The sequence below is a fragment of the Plecotus auritus genome, assembly GCF_963455305.1.
Source record: "Plecotus auritus genome assembly, chromosome: 12".
In the NCBI taxonomy this organism is placed as follows: Eukaryota; Metazoa; Chordata; class Mammalia; order Chiroptera; family Vespertilionidae; genus Plecotus; species Plecotus auritus.
In genome coordinates, this window is record NC_137778.1 from 25447030 (window position 1) to 25465889 (window position 18860).

General features: G+C 38.0%; 1 protein-coding gene across 3 annotated transcripts in view; it reads right to left on the reverse strand.

Moving 5' to 3' along the window:
• RABGAP1L (RAB GTPase activating protein 1 like) overlaps positions 1-18860 on the reverse strand; it is a 516407-nt gene that overhangs the window by 401610 nt on the left and 95937 nt on the right. For all 3 annotated transcript variants that reach the window (XM_080648354.1, XM_080648353.1, XM_080648355.1), the window contains exons 2-6: positions 15071-15241; positions 13482-13671; positions 13073-13283; positions 9668-9842; positions 1712-1869 (exon numbers count right to left, since the gene is read on the reverse strand). In XM_080648354.1, coding sequence (XP_080504480.1) covers positions 1712-1869; positions 9668-9842; positions 13073-13283; positions 13482-13671; positions 15071-15208 — 872 coding nt within the window. In that variant the 5' untranslated portion in view covers positions 15209-15241. The remainder of the gene's footprint in view (positions 1-1711; positions 1870-9667; positions 9843-13072; positions 13284-13481; positions 13672-15070; positions 15242-18860) is intronic.

The window sequence follows — 18860 nt, forward strand, 5'->3', positions numbered from 1 at the left end:
GCCTCTAGTAAGTTTATAATCAACAAAACCTAACAAAGGTTAAAAAAAAGATTTTGTAAATGACATCATTTCAAATTTTAGTTTTTAAATTTAACAAATTTAGGAATATGATTTAATAACTTTTTTTAATTGATTTTAGAGAGGAAGGGATAGGGATAGAGAGAGATAGAAACATCAATGATCAGAGAGAATCATTGATCAGCTGCCTCCCACACACCTCCCACTGGGGATTGAGCCTGCAACCCAGGCATGTGCCCTTGGCCGGAATCGAACCTGGGACCCTTCAGTCCACAGGCCGACACTCTATCCACTGACAAACTGGCTAGGGCAGTGGTCGGCAAACTCATTAGTCAACAGAGCGGCAAACCGCGAGCCACATGTGGCTCGGACAGTTTGCCGACCACTGGGCTAGGGCAATAACTTGTTTTTGAAGACAGTCCCATGTTGATTTAGCTGTAAGTGCAGTTCTGAGTTCTTTTAACATAGTGAAACCCTAGGCAAAAGAAAATTAGAAGACGAGCTTACTTTTAAACATCTAGAATGTGAGATGACTATGATATATCTAGGAAAATATACAGTAAAAAATGGACAAAATGATATAGATTGCAGCAGTCTAGCCTAGGCAAGACTGAATATTCATAAGAATTATTATTAAAACGATAAATGTCTAAAATATAGGTTGTCTTATCTGAAAAAGAAAAAAACCTTGAGTAACTTATTTGACCTAGGATCAATTTCTGTATCTATAATAAACAGATAAAATACCTACCTAACAATTATTAAAATTGAAAGCACAGTTAAGGCACTTACTAGTAAGTGATCATTAGAATACGATTGGCCCTACCAGGTTTGGCTCACACAGAGCTTGGAATAAAAATCCTACACCGAGTGTAAGGACCAATGGGGGTTAGGAATGAATGAAGAAAAAACATGGAGCCCTTGCTGTTTTGGCTCAGTGGATAGAGTGTAGGCCTGTGGACCAAAAAGTCCCTGGTTCAATTCGGTCAAGGGCACATACCTCAGTTACAGGCTCCTCCCCAGCCTAGGCCCTGGTCAGGGCATGTGCAGGAGGCAACCAATCAATGTGTTTCTCTCACATCAATATTTCTGTCTTTCCCTTTCTCTTCCACTCTCTCTAAAATCAACAGAAAAATATCCTCAGGTGAGGATTAAAGACAAACGAATATAACTGTGTCCTATTACCCGCCTATTTTTGAAATGGAGAAAACATTCTAAATATACAATAGAATGAACTGGTTAAGTAAATGATGGTCAAACCACATAATATACAATTGGTAACCATTAAAAATAATTTTGATTAAGAACATTTTAATGAAAAATTCTTATAAAGTAAAAGAAAAATTTATATGTATAGGAATAAATTAAAAAATACCTCCTAGAAATAAACAAAGGAAGTAACTAAAATATTAAGTGATTGTCTTAGCTGACAATCACTACAGCTGTTTTTTATTCTACCTTTATTATTTTACTACGTTTTCTATAATAAATATCAAGACTTTTAAATATTAAGAAAAGCACTTACATAAAATATTTTAAAATCAGGAGAAAAGTGAAACATATTCATTCACCAAATATTTCTTTAGCATTTTAAAGCTTTAAACGAACATTGTATAGTTTCTAGCATCTTTATATTAGCCAATATCATATTTCAGGCACAATATCAACTTTTATTCTTTCCAAATAACCTCACCTAAAGTTTCCTTTTCCATCATCTTCTTTTACCTCCAAGGAGACACTGAAGGTAAACACATCATTGTCGGGGGTAGGAATAACTGAGTCTTTAACATCAGACACTTGTCTGGAAGAACGTTTGAATGCTGTACAGAAACTATATAAAATTCTGCTTACCTGAAAGAATAAAAATGGGAGTACCATTAGGCAAGGCTTTAACTGCATTTTTTATACCCTTCTCTCCTAATTCTTGAATCTATAATTTACCATAACACAGTTTTCTTCAGCAGAGTATAAGCATATATATAGTTTATAATATATGTTATATAGTCTGTAATATAGTGTATATATAAATATATATATAGCTACTTCTTTTGATCTGGCATTTAAACACAGTAATAAAGATATTTAAGTTCACAAAAGAACTCTATTTATTTATAGATGTGTCTAGACCTCAGAATATAGTATGAATCCAAAGATAATTACGAGAATGATGCCGGCATCTAAACCTTCCCAATCAACACACACAAACAAGATTTTAGCCCAAGTCGTCAATTTCTCTTTTCACTTCCCTCAGCTTCAGAGGACTAGACATTTAGGCATAGAATGAAGCAAATACTGGTTTTCGCAATAAACAAACACAATAATATGGTTTAGTTCCCAGCGTTGTTATGCTCTGTGGTTGTGATATAAACACATTGCACGATTCCAGAATGCATGTAGAAGTGGTCTTATCTATTTTACTAGTATTAAGCCACCCTCATACACTTCCCCTAAAGTTGAGAAATATCACACACTATTCCAGAAGTTATTCTTTTCCTCAGTTCCAAAAGAATCATCATACCATCTCACATCTGTGTAAGCCTAAAGCACAAAAGACCTTCCAAATCTCTTGGGCCACTCATGGGTTGAATGAAGAAAACAAGATGAAATAAGAAGGGTTTAACAAAGATCATATTTTCAAAACCTCACATTGGGAGGAACAAGTAAAGAGACTTCTCTGAATGTTAATAAATCCTTCACTTTAAATAGAGTGGATTCAAATTACTCACTGAATTATATTTGTCTAGGACTGTAATATTTTATAATTTGCTTGAAACAAGAACACTTTCATCAATAGTAGAATTTCTTAAAGTATGAGGTCTTTTCCCATTTTTCTATCTTGTTATATTCATATATTCTACCTTTTCTCATACATTCAGTCTATCACATTCAAAAACAAGTAATTCTCAAACCTCCATCAGCCATACTTACACATATTAACCTATATTACCCTAAAGTGCCTTGCCAATGCCAAATTCATAGCTTCTTAAACATACACTTTTAACTGTATAAGAATGTTTAACTTCAGCAATATCACACTGCACATAAATTTTTTTAATATTCTAATGTGTCATCTGATTTTAATGTTATATCAATGAATAAAAACAACAAGGGTTGGCATTAATAAAAACTGTAGGCCTCAAATCTTATACATTTAAAATAATGATAAATTTACTCATTCTTTCCGCAAATATATTTTGAACATGTTCAGTGCACTAAGTATTATACAGCAGTTAACATGGAGCTTACATTCCAGCACATACATGAAAGCTGAATGTGCTTGAGGTACGTGAGGACTTATTAGGTAAGCCAAAAGCAAAAATGTTTAGTCTCAACTGGATACTTATTTGACTTAGCTCAGTAATTTAAGTATTATAGAGGAAAACAGAAACAAAGAACATGCTAAGAATAAGTCATTAAGTATTGTGCCTACAAAGTAAAGTGTAAATAAGAACTTTAAACTACTTTTGGTTCTTCGAGTTCTCCCTACCTCCTAACCCCCAATAAAATGTGAAGTCTATTGGTTCCTTCCTACACATTCAACTTCAGCATATTTTTAAGAAAACACTATATGTGAAAACAGGGAAATACCTGTTTTCCCTGTTTTACATAATTTTTCATACATTTGTATAGTCAAACCCCAACTATATTTCTTTTTTTCTCCTCTCTTATATCTTCTATTTCACTTTCTTTGTGTCAAAGCTATCAGCAAGCCTACCACATCAAAAAAAAAGTCAAAAAACTTGGCAAATTCTAAAGTAGATGGCAAGGCTCAGGAATTTCTCTTTTAAAAGGTTAAGTATATGGGGCTGAGCCAGAGTAGGTAGAGAATAATGGGGGGTAGGGAGATCAGACTACACCTTTCTCTCTTTTTGGAGGAAGGACACAACAGTACATTGACATCATTAACAGCAATCAAACTGCATTTAGTCCTGAACGTATCTTACAAGTTGCTATTTCCAACAAAAGGTTAAAATCATTTGTGAATTCTAGAGTGGGTAAATAAGCTGGAATGGTATCCACAGATTAGTAAAGTAGAGAGCTTCAGAAACAATAATGACCAATATCTATAGTTACTCGAACAAATTGGGTAACCAATATCATGACAAGAAAATTAACACAAGCCATGGCAAACATTTCTATATATGCCAACTATTGCGTGCGCGCACACACACACACACAAAAATGTACTAGAATAGGCCTTTTCTTTGCAGAGGCAAAAGTTTATTGACATAATACAGTATAATTTTTTCCCCAGAACGCAGTACCTATAGAAAGCACTAATTAAACACAAAACTATGTTGGGATTGTTGTTGTTGTTGGGATTGTGTTATTGGTTCTGAAGAGGTGAAAAAGAGAGTGCATGTAGATACATGGAAAGGAAAAACACCAAAATCTTAATTCTGGTGAAATTTTGAGTAACTTTTTTTTTTTCAGTTATTTTCCAAATTCTCAAATATGTACTACATTTTAATATTTTTTTTAAAGTGCTATTTTAGCCCTGGCTGGGTGGCTCAGTTGGTTGGAGCATAGTCCTGTACACCTAAAGGCTGTGAGTTCAGTTCCCAGTTAGGGTGCATACCTAGATTGCAGGTTGATCCCCAGCCGGGGAGCATAGCGGAGGCTACCAGATTGATATTTCTCTCTCACATTGATGTTTTTCTCTCTCTCCCTCCATTCCACCATCCTTCCCTCCCTCCCTCTCTTCCCTGATTTCTAAAATATATCATTAGCCCTAGATGGTTTGGCTCAGTGAATAGAGCATCGGCCCTCAGACTGAAGGGTCCCAGGTTTGATACCGGTCAAAGGCATGTACCTCGGTTGCAGGCTCAATCCCTGGCCCTGGTCAGGATGCATGCGGGAGGCAACCAATTGATGTGTGTCTCTCTCTATCTCTCCCTCTCCCTTGCACTCTCTCCAAAAAATCAATGGAAAAGTATTATCAGGTGAGAATTAACAAAAAAATAAATAAGTAAATAAAATATATCATTAAAAACATATCCTTAGGTGAGGATTTTTTTTAAGACATTTACTGCCCTGGCCAGTTTGGCTTAGTAGATAGAGCACCTGCCTGCGGACTGAAGGGTCCCAGGTTCGATTCCGGTCAAGGGCATGTACCTTGGTTGCAGGCACATCCCCAGTAGGGGGTGTGCAGGAGGCAGCTTATCGATGTTTCTGTCTCATCAATGTTTCTAACTCTCTATCTCTCTCCCTTCCTCCCTGTAAAAAATCAATAAAATATATTTTTTAAATAAAAAGACATTTACTTAAAATAATATAGTTAATTAAATAACATAGCCAATTTTTCAAAAATAAATTTTACTAATATTGGTAAAAGAGGATCAACTCTTTTAAAAAGACCATATGTCAGTACCAGGTGGGTACAAGACTTACCAGGGGGAATCACTTGGTAAACTATATAAATGTCTAACCACTACACTGTACACCTGAAATAGATATAATATTAAATGTAAACTGTAAGTAGAAAGTAAATAAATAAAAATACCATATGTTAAGAAAATTTCACCCAAAAAATAAATGTAGAAAAATCATTCTATAAAAGACACCTGGAAAGATATGTATTAAAATTTTAAAAACATATTGTTCAAATTTATTACTCAGTGCAAGGAGCTAAAATAAGAGGCATATCATAAAATAAAATAAACTTTTTAAAAATTTATAAAAAATCTACGGAAAATACTAACAGCATAACTTCTGAATTAATTTCTAATGTAAGGTATTTTGCTAAAATAACATCAATAAAAACCAGTGCATTAAGAACTAAGATCTTCCCAATGATACTGTTAATATTTCTCATGAAACACCTCTGAATGCCTAAAACCAGATAACAACTCTGCTTCTAAAATATAACACTGAGAATTGCTAGTAATGAATGATAAGTATGTTAAAACATACAAATAACACAAACATCAAAGTCTGTTTTAAAGAAAATGATCACACTGACTAGTAGAAATAAATTCTCAAAGAGTCAACTAAGCCTTTTAAAGTATCTTTAAGAACAGTTTTGTATAATATATCCATTAAAATGTAACAAGAACAGGTGTCTTCTTGGCTTTTTTCTCTATGCTTCCTGATATTTCACTTTTTCAGCAGAAGCCTAGCCCGTCATTCTCCTGTACAATGATCACCGGCATCAGGATTCTTCGGGCTGGATCCCAACTCTTTCGCCACAGATCACTGAGACTCACTCCAGCAGAGTCCTACAGAACATCTAGGGTAGTGAGGCAAATGTGCCCTAAATCTTCTGTGGGTTTAGAACCCCTAATCCTTGTGCCACAGGTCCAAAGAGGCCATCACCCTCGCCAGCTTCCCCTCTGCCACTGCTGGTGCCTGCTGCCTGTGGGACTCTATGGTGAAATAAGAGCATGACAGTACAGCTGGTAGTGGTAGCCACGTTGCTTATCCTACTTGAAAAGACATCTTCTTGCCTTTAACAAACTTCTTCGTGTCTCATCCAGGATTCTGAAAACAATGGAAAACAAATTAATTAGCAACACTGCTACATAGTACATATTTAAGCAATAAGAATGTCTATCACATGTTCCTAAAACAGTGGTCGGCAAACTCATTAGTCAACAGAGCGGCAAACCGCGGCTCACGAGCCGCCGTTTGCCAACCACTATCCTAAACTATCTTTGCCAATTGTATGTGCTCACCAACAGAGCCCAAATACTAAAGACTAAAGTCGTCCCTTCATCACGGAACAAGAAACTTCTGGGAACCAAATAACCAGACAACTGGTAGATGTAAGAAAAAGACTTCAAATTAATTAAAGGGTAATTATTTTTTGAGGCGAGAGGAAGATCTATAAAAGCATCGGTAAAAACCAAAGGCAGGTGGAATGCAAACTCTATGACCAATCAATCCCTTTATAAAGCATAACTGAATGACAAAAATCCATATTTGCCTGTTACAATATTAAAGCAACAGAAAAGTTATTACTGAAAATTACATGGGGCTTCAGAGTCAGAGACTTCCATTGGAAACCCAGCTCCATCCTCTATTCTCTTAGCCCTCAGATAAGCAAAGGGTAACTACATGTGTCAAACAAACCAGAGCACTTCTGAGAACACAACAGAGTGCCATTAATAATACACCTGGAGAAGAGGGACAAACTATGACTGCTCCAGGCAAGGAGGAGCATAAGATCACCAGTTTAAATAAATACTATCGATGTCATGGAGATGTGATGAGTATTGAGTAAGTGCTCAGCATAGTGCCGGGCACAAGCTCTATATTTACACTAGGTTATCTTCGTTTAGAAATGATGTCCTTTCTTCATAAAAATGTTTAAATTTATTTATTTTAGAAAGAGAAGAAGGGAGAGAGAAAAAGAAACATCGATTTGTTGTTCCACTTATCTATGGATTCGTTGGTTCATTCTTGTATGTACCCTGACCGGGGATCGAACATGCAACCTTGGCATATCGGGCAAATGCTCTAACCCAGCCGTGGGCAAACTACGGCCCGCGGGCCGGATCCGGCCCGTTCGGCTGTTCTATCCGGCCCGCGGAGCCGAAAGAGCGGAGGGTTCTCTTACTCTCCCCTCCGCTCCTTTACTTTGAATTTATATTAGTTCACACAAACACTCCATCCATGCTTTTGTTCCGGCCCTCCGGTCCAGTTTAAGAACCCATTGTGGCCCTCGAGTCAAAAAGTTTGCCCACCCCTGCGAGCTGCCCAGCCAGGGCTAGAAAGGATGTCTTGTAATAAAGTTTAATGACAATTATGTATTCTCCTTCAAGCAATGAATTTTACCACCAATGTCCTATAATGTAACACTTTGAAAAATGTACTCTAAAAAATCATAATACATGGAAATAAAAAAAAAAATACATGGACATCACTTGCTCACAACCTGCAAAGTACCAAATAGCCTCTCTAGAAATACTATTCAATACCATATCCAAAATGGTAAGGATAAGAATTCCCCAGTTTTGTCCATGCTTTCTCACTGTTAAAGCACTAAAAAAAGACAAAGATGCCTTGGCAGGGTGGCTCAGTTGTTTGGAGCATCATCCGAAGCACCAAAAGGTTGTGGTTCAATTCCCAGTCAAAGCACATGCCTAGGTTGCAAGTTCAATCCCTGGTAGGGGCACATATAGGAGGCAACCAATTTATGTTTCTCTCTCTCTCTCTCTCTCTCTCTCTCTCTCTCTCTCTCTCTCTCAAGTCAATGAACATGTCCTTGAATGAGGATAATAAAAAATAATAAAAAATTAAAAATTTTAAAAACCTCAAAAATGACAAAGATTTCCCCACCCATACATAAGTGGATGCTATAATCCAAAGAGAGTTTCATACCGTCACAATTAAGAAGAATGCTGCAGCCAGGTCCCTTTCCACTTCCTTTTGCCGCAGTGTTTCTGCCTCTCCAAGCAGCAGGTTTTGCAACTCTTCAATGTTCACTTCCTTGCTGTTGAGTGCCAATTGTCCAGAAACCACACAGGGATATTAAATGATGACTGCCAACATGAAATGCCAGCACTCTACCATCAGAGAGTGTGTGTGTACATAAATGTTGGCTGAAATAGATTCAGAACTACTTTTCACACAGGCATGGATTCTGGTAGAGAACTCTATGGCTACAATCTAAATTACATGTGTCTGCGCATGTTCATTTTGGTGTTCATGGAATAAAGACCGACATGCCCCTCGTGCTTAGTATCAAACACACAGAAATCTACATTTCTATGATTTTACATGTTGTGGCCAGAAATAAGCTCTCAGAACTTCTGTTAATACAATGGTTGTTTACACTTCATGGTAAAGAGCAAAGAGAATAACTGCAGCTTTCAGCATTTTCTACTGACAATTTATATTTCCCAAAGCACACACACTGGCGACCTTGCTCATCCAAACACATTGATTAAAGCCTAAGTACTAAAGTTCTAAAAGTGCAATTTATTTTTAACTTGGGGAGAATTAACAGATGCAAAAATGAAGGAAATTCCCCATATATTTACCAACCATTTGATTCTGAATTATTTCTCCAGTCTTAAAAGATACCATCACTTAAGAATGGCTAAAAGGAAGTTCCTGGCCCCTTCAAAGGCCTCCAAGTTGACACCCTGGTGTATGTGAGCATTTGTATGTTTAATTAGGCCAGTTCTCTAGAGCCAAAGCCAGCTGCTAAGTGAATGTACATAACAATCTCTAGTGAAACCACAGAGCTCTATGAAACCAGTATCCAAGTGCAAGCAATATGCAACCATCATGCCTGGCAGAGGAAAAGGTATTGTTAGAAGCAGTTTTTCAAATCACATGGACCAATCAACTTGAGCAAAATAATAAAAAGGTACAAAAAATTCCCTCTTTCTAACTAATCCTGAGCAATGATTACCATGGTGGGGTGGGAGGACAGCTCGTCAAGTGGCCTTTTCCTGTTACATCTGTAAGGCTGAGTGTGCCCCACCTATAAGTTATAAGATTTGACTTTTCCATATTCAGTTATAAGATTTGACTTTTCCATATTCAGTTCTATGCCAGTACAAATATGATCTTTCTCTTTAGAAATATACTCCAAATTTATATAATATGGTACATACTCATACATACAAATTTATGACACTGAGATTGGGCTCAAAAATACTACTCTAATTTGTCTCTTTAGCAAATATATTATACTTACTGCCTCTTTAATTTCACAGGTGAAAACGTGTATCTGAAATTCTTCTGAACCATGGGAACTCTCTGTAAATGCAAAGCAATTGCTCTCTGTTGTCCCATCGTGTCCACGTGCACAGAACAGCACCTTATAGATTGGAAAAGATGCTATCTCCACATTGCTGGACTGATCTATGATTCTGCAGAACAGTGGTGGAAAATGAAATAAAATATTAACTATCAAAGAACAAAGGCAAACAGTTTTACTATGCCAATAACATATAAACATAATTATCTTAAAATCACAATATAAACTGGTACTCATAATGTGAGAAAACCATTTGTTTTCATATTCTTGCTATCCTATCTAATAAAAGAGTAATATGCAAATTGACCATCAGTCCAACACACAAGATGGCTGCCCCCATGTGGACACAAGATGGCCTCCACAAGATGGCCAGCAGGGGAGGGCAGTTGGGAGGGAACAGGCCTGCAGGGAGGGCAGTTGGGGGTGATCAAGCCTGCAGGGGAGGGAAGTTGGGGGTGACCAGGGCTGCAGGGAAGGGCAGTTGGGGGGACCCAGGCTTGAAGGGGAGAGCAGTTGGGGGGGGACCAGGCCTACAGGAGAGGTCAGTTAGGGGTGACCTGGCCTGCAGGGGAGGGCAGTTCGGGGGGACCAGGCCCGCAGGGGAAGGCAGTTTGGGGGGACCCAGGCCTGCAGGGGAGAGCAGTTAGGGGCGATGAGGCTGGCAGGGGAGGGCAGTTGGGGGGGGGGACAAGGCTGGCAGGGGAGGGCAGTTAGGGGTGACCAGGCCTGCAGGGGAGGGCAGTTAGGGGTGACCAGGCCGGCAGAGGAGGGAAGTTGGGGGCAACCGGGCCTGCAGGGAAGGGCAGTTGGGGGGGACCCAGGCCTGCAGGGGAGAGCAGTAGTGGGGGACAAGACCTGCAAGGGAGGGCAGTTGGGGGTGATCAAGCCTGCAAGGGAGGGCAGTTAGGGGTGACCAGGCCTGCAGGGGAGGGAAGTTGGGGGTGACCAGGCCTGCAGGGAAGGGCAGTTGGGGGGACCCAGGCTTGAAGGGGAGAGCAGTTGGGGGGGGACCAGGCCTACAGGAGAGGGCAGTTAGGGGTGACCTGGCCTGCAGGGGAGGGCAGTTCGGGGGGACCAGGCCCGCAGGGGAAGGCAGTTTGGGGGGACCCAGGCCTGCAGGGGAGAGCAGTTAGGGGCGATGAGGCTGGCAGGGGAGGGCAGTTGGGAGGGGGACCAGGCTGGCAGGGGAGGGCAGTTAGGGGTGACCAGGCCTGCAGGGGAGGGCAGTTAGGGGTGACCAGGCCTGCAGGGGAGGGAAGTTGGGGGTGACCAGGCCTGCAGGGAAGGGCAGTTGGGGGAGACCCAGGCTTGCAGAGGAGAGCAGTTGGAGGGGACCAGGCCGGCAGGGGAGGGCAGTTAGGGGCAATCAGGCTGGCAGGGGAGCAGTTAGGCATCAATCAGGCTGGCAGGGGAGTGGTTAGGGGGTGATCAGCTGGCAGGCAGAAGCGGTTAGGGGCAATCAGGAAGGCAGGCAGGCGAGCAGTTGGGAGCCAGCAGTCCTGGATTGTGAGAGAGGTCCCAGATTGGAGAGGGTGCAGGCTGGGCTAAGGGACACACACCCCCATGCACGAATTTCATGCACTGGACCTCTAGTATGTATATAATGTATAAGCACACATATTCTTCACCTTCTTTTGACAATTACTTCACTTTTATGTTTCCTATGATCTAATTCACTTACTGCCTGGTAAAATCTGTCACCCATCTCTAAATGCTAGTCGTGTTCTGTTACAGGAAAAGGAAAAGGAATGCCAGCACAGAATAGCATAGACGATCCAAAGAGAGTTCATTTCTATTGAGAACAGCACCTGTAAGTTTATCCAAGCCCCAGGTCACTGTTCAACTGAGACCTCTTTTACCCCCGAAACAGTCAGAATGGTTTCACAGATCCAATTAATAGTAGAATTTAAAAGGTATAAGGAGAGGGGAAAAAAAAAAAAAAAAAAGAAGTATAAGGAGTCTATGGGATTTAAGAACAAATTATTCTCTGACTTTCCTATACAAATCCCAAGCCCTAGATTGATGTAAAAATTCAAGAACACTGCAGGGTCTCAAACTGTGAAACTGAGGGGTATCCACTAAAAACAGAGGCAAGTCAAAACACTGTGTTTGTCAAGAAGTATTTGGCACTTTGAAACTAAACAGATAACATTAAAAGCCATTTTGACATTTTTAGGAGTTATCATACAAACAATATATCTACAAAACCCTTTCTGAAAAATTCAAAGCATTTTTACCAAAACTCTGCAATTTATATTGCTATTTTAGAACTTAGCTAACATTTTTTTCACATTCTAAACTTTAAAGAATGATAAAAATCAGGAAGGGTTTGAAAAAAGGTTAAGTCAACTTTCAGGGAATATTATAGGTTCAGGAAACATTCAACCTAATTTCCTAGACCTGGTACATTTATTTGTTCATTCAGCAAATATTTACTGAAAACCTGGACCAGACACTACTCTAGACACTGAAGTAACAGCAGGGAAAAATAGAAATAACCTGCTCCCACGGAGCTTATGTCTAGTGAGGAAGGTAGACAATAAGCAAGTAAGTTGTATATAATGTCGAGTCAAGGAAAAGTGCTATGAAGGGGGGGAAAAAAACCCAGTGAGGAGAAAGAATATAGTCACAGGTGTGATTGAAGGCCACTGGAGGCCTGAATGTTGGATTAACATCTGATTTACATGTAAAGAAATTCAAGTTCGCCCTAGCTGGTTTGGCTCAGTGGATAGAGTGAGTGTCAACCTGCGTACTTGAAAGGTCCCAAATTCGATTCTGGTCAAGGGCACATGCTGGGGTTGCGGGCTCGATCCCCAGTAGAGGGCATGCAGGAGGCAGCCAATCAATGATTCTCTCTCATCATTGATGTTTCTAACTCTCTCTCCCTCTCCCTTCCTCTATGAAATCAATAAAAATATATTTTAAAAATAAAGAAATTCAAGGTTCAGATGACATTAAACATTATTACTAATTAAGCATAAGGGAAAAAAAAAACACATTTTGCTTCTTTCCAGTCTGATGAAAAGAGCTTAAAATGAAGGGCTCACTCCAATTTTTTGAACCACTGTTACATGACAAGGTGGAGACATGCTTTTAGGCTCTTCAGAATACAAAAACAGAAATACAGGTATTTTATAGTTATATTTCCACTTATATTCTAAGCATAATTTTGCACATGCCCCTTGCAAATAAGGAACACAGTCTAAGCCTAAACATGCTTACTTTGCGTTACAGAGTAAAAGTGAATTAACAGTAAGTACTAGGCTGATTTATTATATAACATCATCACCACCACACAAAATCTGCAATATGACTAAGAGGAGAAATGGGATTACAGCTCACCTCACAGAACCTTCTGGAACATTTGGCACATACAGAGTAACAGGAAAGGGGTACTGACTTGAAGATTTCATAGTTGCCATTGCCCGTAAAGCCTCTACTTCATTACGTGGGGAAGAAACCTTCATACATCCTAAGTAAGTCAGTTTGTTAAATAAAACACTATTTTCTTCTGGCAATCCACTTGGAGAAGATGGTCTGGGTGTAGAAATTTCTAAAGAAAAAAAAAACAAAACAAAACAATCAAAAGTCAATGCAAAATTTCACAGAAACAAGAACCAAAGTGGGAGCTCTCAAACAGCACTGAAAAGCTGGTGGCCCTCATCTTAAAAACAAAGTTAATAGAATTTTTAAATTTTCAGTATCACTTTATCCCACTTCTCCTATGGTTTTTCTGAGTTCAGTACAGTACCTGTATTTGATGGATCCAAAATTAACTGAAGAGATGGCTTATTTGTTTGGCTGGCTGAAACACCTCCAAGTGAATGGTCTGAAATCTCACTGGAACTTTGACGATCCACAAGAAGGCTGCCTTGCCCTTTCTCAGAATCTCTCAAAATCTCTTCCATGGCTTTTTCCAATTGTTCATCATTAGAAACTATCTACAGACAAAGCAAGACAATTCTGTTTCAATCATATTATGGTTCTGGAGGTGAATGAAACTATTTCACTTCTAGAAGAAATTAAAACAATCTAAATATTTGTTTAAATATACTTACTTACATCAAGAATTTATACAGTTTTACCTAATTTTACTAGATATAATACAAAATCCTGAATTACAAAAACAGCCAAACGAGAAGATTATTAGTTTCAGAAAAGGATTTCTCAGAAAACGCTTCAGGCAGTTTCCCACTACATCTGATCTGAGAACTTGTTTACAGAGATTTTCTTTCTTGTTATTTTCTTTTTATTATTTCGGAACATATTCCAGAACCAAATAATCTTAAATGTATGGGCTTTAAAGGGAAAACTTGATAAGTTTAAATAAGCCACAGTCTACTATGATATCATTTAAAAGGTCATATTTCTTATCATAACATAAACATATTTCTGATTTCTTTATAAATTTTGTTTTCTAGCTGCCAAGAGGAGTGTTGCTAATTCTTTATATTTATGTTAATTCAGGTTTTTCTTAGACACAAAACGTAAGTAATAAATAACATCTTAAATACATTAATACTAAAATACAGATATTTAAAGAAATTTAAATAGTTATTTGTTTAAATAGAAATTTAAATAAATTTAAATAAAGCTACTGGTTATTTTAACAAAATTATAAAACTATATACCTTCAACATGATGTAAAATGGGTATTTAATAACCTAATTTTTTATATAATTTTATTAGATTTGTATACTAATATGCCTTAGATGTCATACTTTAAATTAAACAAAAATCATTAAAAAAATATGTAGCACTTCTGACTAACTTCTCTACTCCTGTTTCTAGAGGATAGATATGCAATTCTCATGCATGTATACCTGGGTTTGCTTGTTTTTTTCTTTGAATAAGGAAGGCAACACAAAAATGAAAAAGAAAAAGGAACATAACCAAATACAAACACTAAAAATAAAAGACATATTTTTAAAGTGTTTAAACAAGTCAACTGTTAAATCACATACAACAATGTTACCAGCTGATTTAAGGTCATAACAAAAAAAAGTGAAAGTAAACATAACTATATAATCAACTTAAACCAATAGTAAGAGAGACAAAAATATTCAGATAAATTACATTTATATAAGATTTTACCATTAAGTCTAATTCCCAATTATCTTTTCTTTCTCCTCGTCTATTCCTTCTTTCTAAATTCCGAATTAAAAGATAAATAACCAAAAGCAAAAAATTTCAAAAATAATAAGCCTCTAAATACATCAAATATTGCCTCTATTCTCACAGTCAACACTTGAGAAAAACCTTTGGACTTTATACATCTCCTTTCACCTAGTTAAAAAAGCCATAATTTAAAATAGTATCTTTGTAGGAAAGAAAAACTACCTTCAGTTCAGGTTTTTCTTCATCTTTTGTAGAAGTATCATCTGCATGCTGAGGAACCAAAACAAATTCTTCACTGTTCTGTGTAGCCACATAATCCGATGACCCAGTAACCTTCTGTAATGAAGCTCTGACCTCCATTTCAGTTCTGCAAAAATCTCTTCCCACATCCACCTGGTCAAAGCCACAGGGATTTAAAACAAAAACAAAAACTATTGAATAAAAACATGAACTGATGAATTCTCAGCCTTTAAAAATGGCTCATCTGAAGAAGAATTCTGCTCACTAGATAATTATCTCAAAACTAGAGAAGCTACCCTCTTGGACTGGGCCACATAATGGAAATATACTCTCTTCACCCTGAGTTTCCAGTCTAAAAGAACCATATTGTTCCCTGAAAAACAATATAAACCTGCCCATATCTCAACTACTACTGTTTAACTCTATGTTTCTCCTAGAAATACTATTTTTGTTATTTTTAATAGAGGAAATAATTAAGCATGATATTAGAAGTATCTACAAATTCACACACACAAAAAAATACATTAACAGAATTATTTTGTAATTAAATCTAAATGTCTTAAAAAACGTATCTCCTCAAGACCATATATATTACTTTAAAAAATATTTGATGTTACTAAAAATTAACTAATATACAATTCGACACCCTAAGCCATATATCTTTTCTTTTCCAGACACATTACCACTTATGAGACTGGGGGGGCGGGGGGGGCGGTGTGTCAAAGCTTTCACATTACATTTATGTAGCAAACAATGTTACAGTGATCAAATACAGTGTAATTCTATTTTCTGGATAGATCTCTACACCACAGAAACTCAACAATCTCCAAATATTCACACTTTAACTCAACATGAATACTACATAGCAGACACTGCACTCAGCTCTGGAGTTACATGAGTGAATAGGCAGACCAGTTGCCTGCTCTCCTGGAGCTGACATCTAGTGAGAAAACAAGCAATGAAGCAAATAAGGTAATTGCATATCACTCTAAAGACTATGAAGATAATGAAAGAGGTTAATGTGACAAAGGGTAGCTTAGCTGTAAGGAGTGTAGGGACAGCTATAAGTAAGGTGGCGGGAAAGGATTCTCCAAAAGGGAAATATTTGAGCTGAACCGTGAAAGACAATAAAAGGACCTGCTCAGTGACCAAAGGGTATATGAAAAGGGGTAAAACAAGTAAGACAAGGTTAAATAGGAGAGGACCATGTAACTATAATAAGCCTGCTGATCTAAGCTTGAATTCCCCCAGAAATGTTCTTTTTCTCTTTCTAATTCAGACACTTTGTTCACTGCAGCATATAAATATGGCTGCAATACCTCATTTTGCCATTAGGTGACACTAACACCATTACTCCTGGCCCTTAGAAAAAAATTACTTGCAGCTTCAAGTTACACTTTTAAAAAATTAATTACTTCCCAACTTCATAAAAAAATCAAAAATTCCACTAATATCAAAATAAAAAATAAATTATACTCCTAGGCTAACAAGATAGCCATCATTTATTTGTAGACATGTTAATATCCTTCTTTTTTAAAACCCTTCAAGTACATTCATCTGTCCTCACAAAGTGTTTCTCAGTTGGTATGTTACGTTTCTAAAAATGCAGTATGTGTTAGCAGCCATGTCTTTACCCTTCCAGACTGCCCCATGAACCGTTGATTGCCAAGACACATTCCAGGTATTCTTTGTGTGGCCAATCCTTCTCCAAGTCCTTTTCAGCTGCCACTCTTCTACTTAATATCTACATGTTAGAAATTTCCCAAGTCCAAATTTCCTGAGCTTTTTTCGGATTCCTTGCCGCACACTATAAGTAATATCTCTCATTGTCATGAATTTAAATACTATCTATATGCTGACAGGTCCCAAATTTCTATCCCAATCCAAATGACTCCTCTAAATTCCTGATTTGGAACCCGCATGGAATTCTTCTCAGTAACGCAAATGTGATCAAAATGGAATTTCTAATGTCTTCTCCAAACTTGCTTCTCATTCAGATTTCCCATTTCAGTAAGTAACAACACCTTCTACCAAGTTACACACACAAAATATCTGGATCTCATCCTTAACTCATCTCTACTGCATTCCTCACATCAGCATGTCAGCCCCACCTCTAAAATACACCCCACATCTATCCCATCTTGCTCTATATCCATTTTACCAGCCTAATCCAAGCAATGTTTTTATCTACTATAAAAGTCTCTAACCCATCTCCTTCCTCCATTCTACTCCTCCCTAACTTACTCTTCACAGAGCTACCAAAGAACACTTTTAGAAAATACACTGAATTACATTAAAACTCCAGACTGAAATCTTTTCACTAAAATTCAAACAAAATCCCAACTCCTTAACAGCACTTGCAAGGCTCAACACACTCTTACCTCTGTCACTTTATCATTTCAACTCTTTAATCACAGAAAATTCAGTCCCAACTTACAGTCTTAGCTCTTGCTTCCTACCTTCGTATGACTGACTCCACTGGTATCAGCTTTCATTCACCCATTCAACAAATATTTTGTGAATCCCTACTAGCTAGAAACTATAATGGGAACTGGAGACTAAATGATGAGTAAAAACAATGCAGTCCTGGTCTTCCCAAAGCTAACATTCTTATGGAAGAGATACATAATAAAGAAGAAAGTAAATCAGGATCACATACTGGAATAAGTATTACAGAAGGCAAGGAGAAGGCAGGAGGCGATACGGATCCAGCTGATATTTGGGCTTAATAAGAATGAGTAAGCCATGGAAAGAACTAGGGAGAAAGAACTTGATGCGAGAAAGGCCTTACTGAGGAATGGAAAGGAGGCCATGATAGCTAGATCATAATGAGTATGGGTGAGGATAGTAGGAGCTGAGATACAGAAAGGACAGCAGAGAAGCCTGAGGCCGTCAAGATGCTAAGGCTATCTAAATAAGCACCCTCCCCAAACCCAAACTCTGTTTTGTTTACCAGGGAATATCCCATTCCTGGCATAGTACATAGTAGATATTCAATAAGTGTGTGGAACAAATTGTTCTTAAAAGCACCAATCAGTTGAAAGTTCTCACAAAATAGCAAATGTAAAGCCAGGACTCAAGTCTAATTTCAGAGTAGTGCTCTCACCTGCACTGTCATACTGCCTTTTAGAGTCTACACATCGGCTGAGACCAGGGTTGGTATGTGCCTCAACAGAACGCCACTGTGCACACCGGACCTCCTGCACTCCTTTCCACATCAAAACTTACCTGTCTCGCCCTGACTGGTTTGGCTCAGTGGATAGAGCATCAGCCTGGGGACTGAAAGGTCCCAGGTTTGATTCCAGTCAAGGGCAGTACCTCGGTTGCAGGCAAGCCCCAGTGCGGGGTGTGCAGGAGGCAGCTGATCGATGTTTCTCTCTCATCGATGTTTCTAACTCTCTATCCCTTCCCCTTCCTCTCTGTAAAATATCAATAAAATATATTTTTTTAAAAAAAACTTACCTGTCTCTTCCCCCAAAGCATTCTTCTTAGATCAGTGATAAGTAACCTGAGAGTTAACTCTGAATTAGAGTGTTAATAAGTATTAATGGTTGCTCAATTCAAATTAGATTTGCGGAGATCTTTTAAATATGGAGCTTGCTGTTGTGTGAACTCAAGATTAATAGATTCGTTTCAATTCAGCAAGTAAAACAGAACAGTACACAAAAGCAAAACCGCTTTTAAAGGCATTTAGTTAAAGGCTGCCCTATTATAATCTAAAAATTAGAATGTAAAATCTGACAAAGAATGTTTATGTCTCTTCAGATTTAAA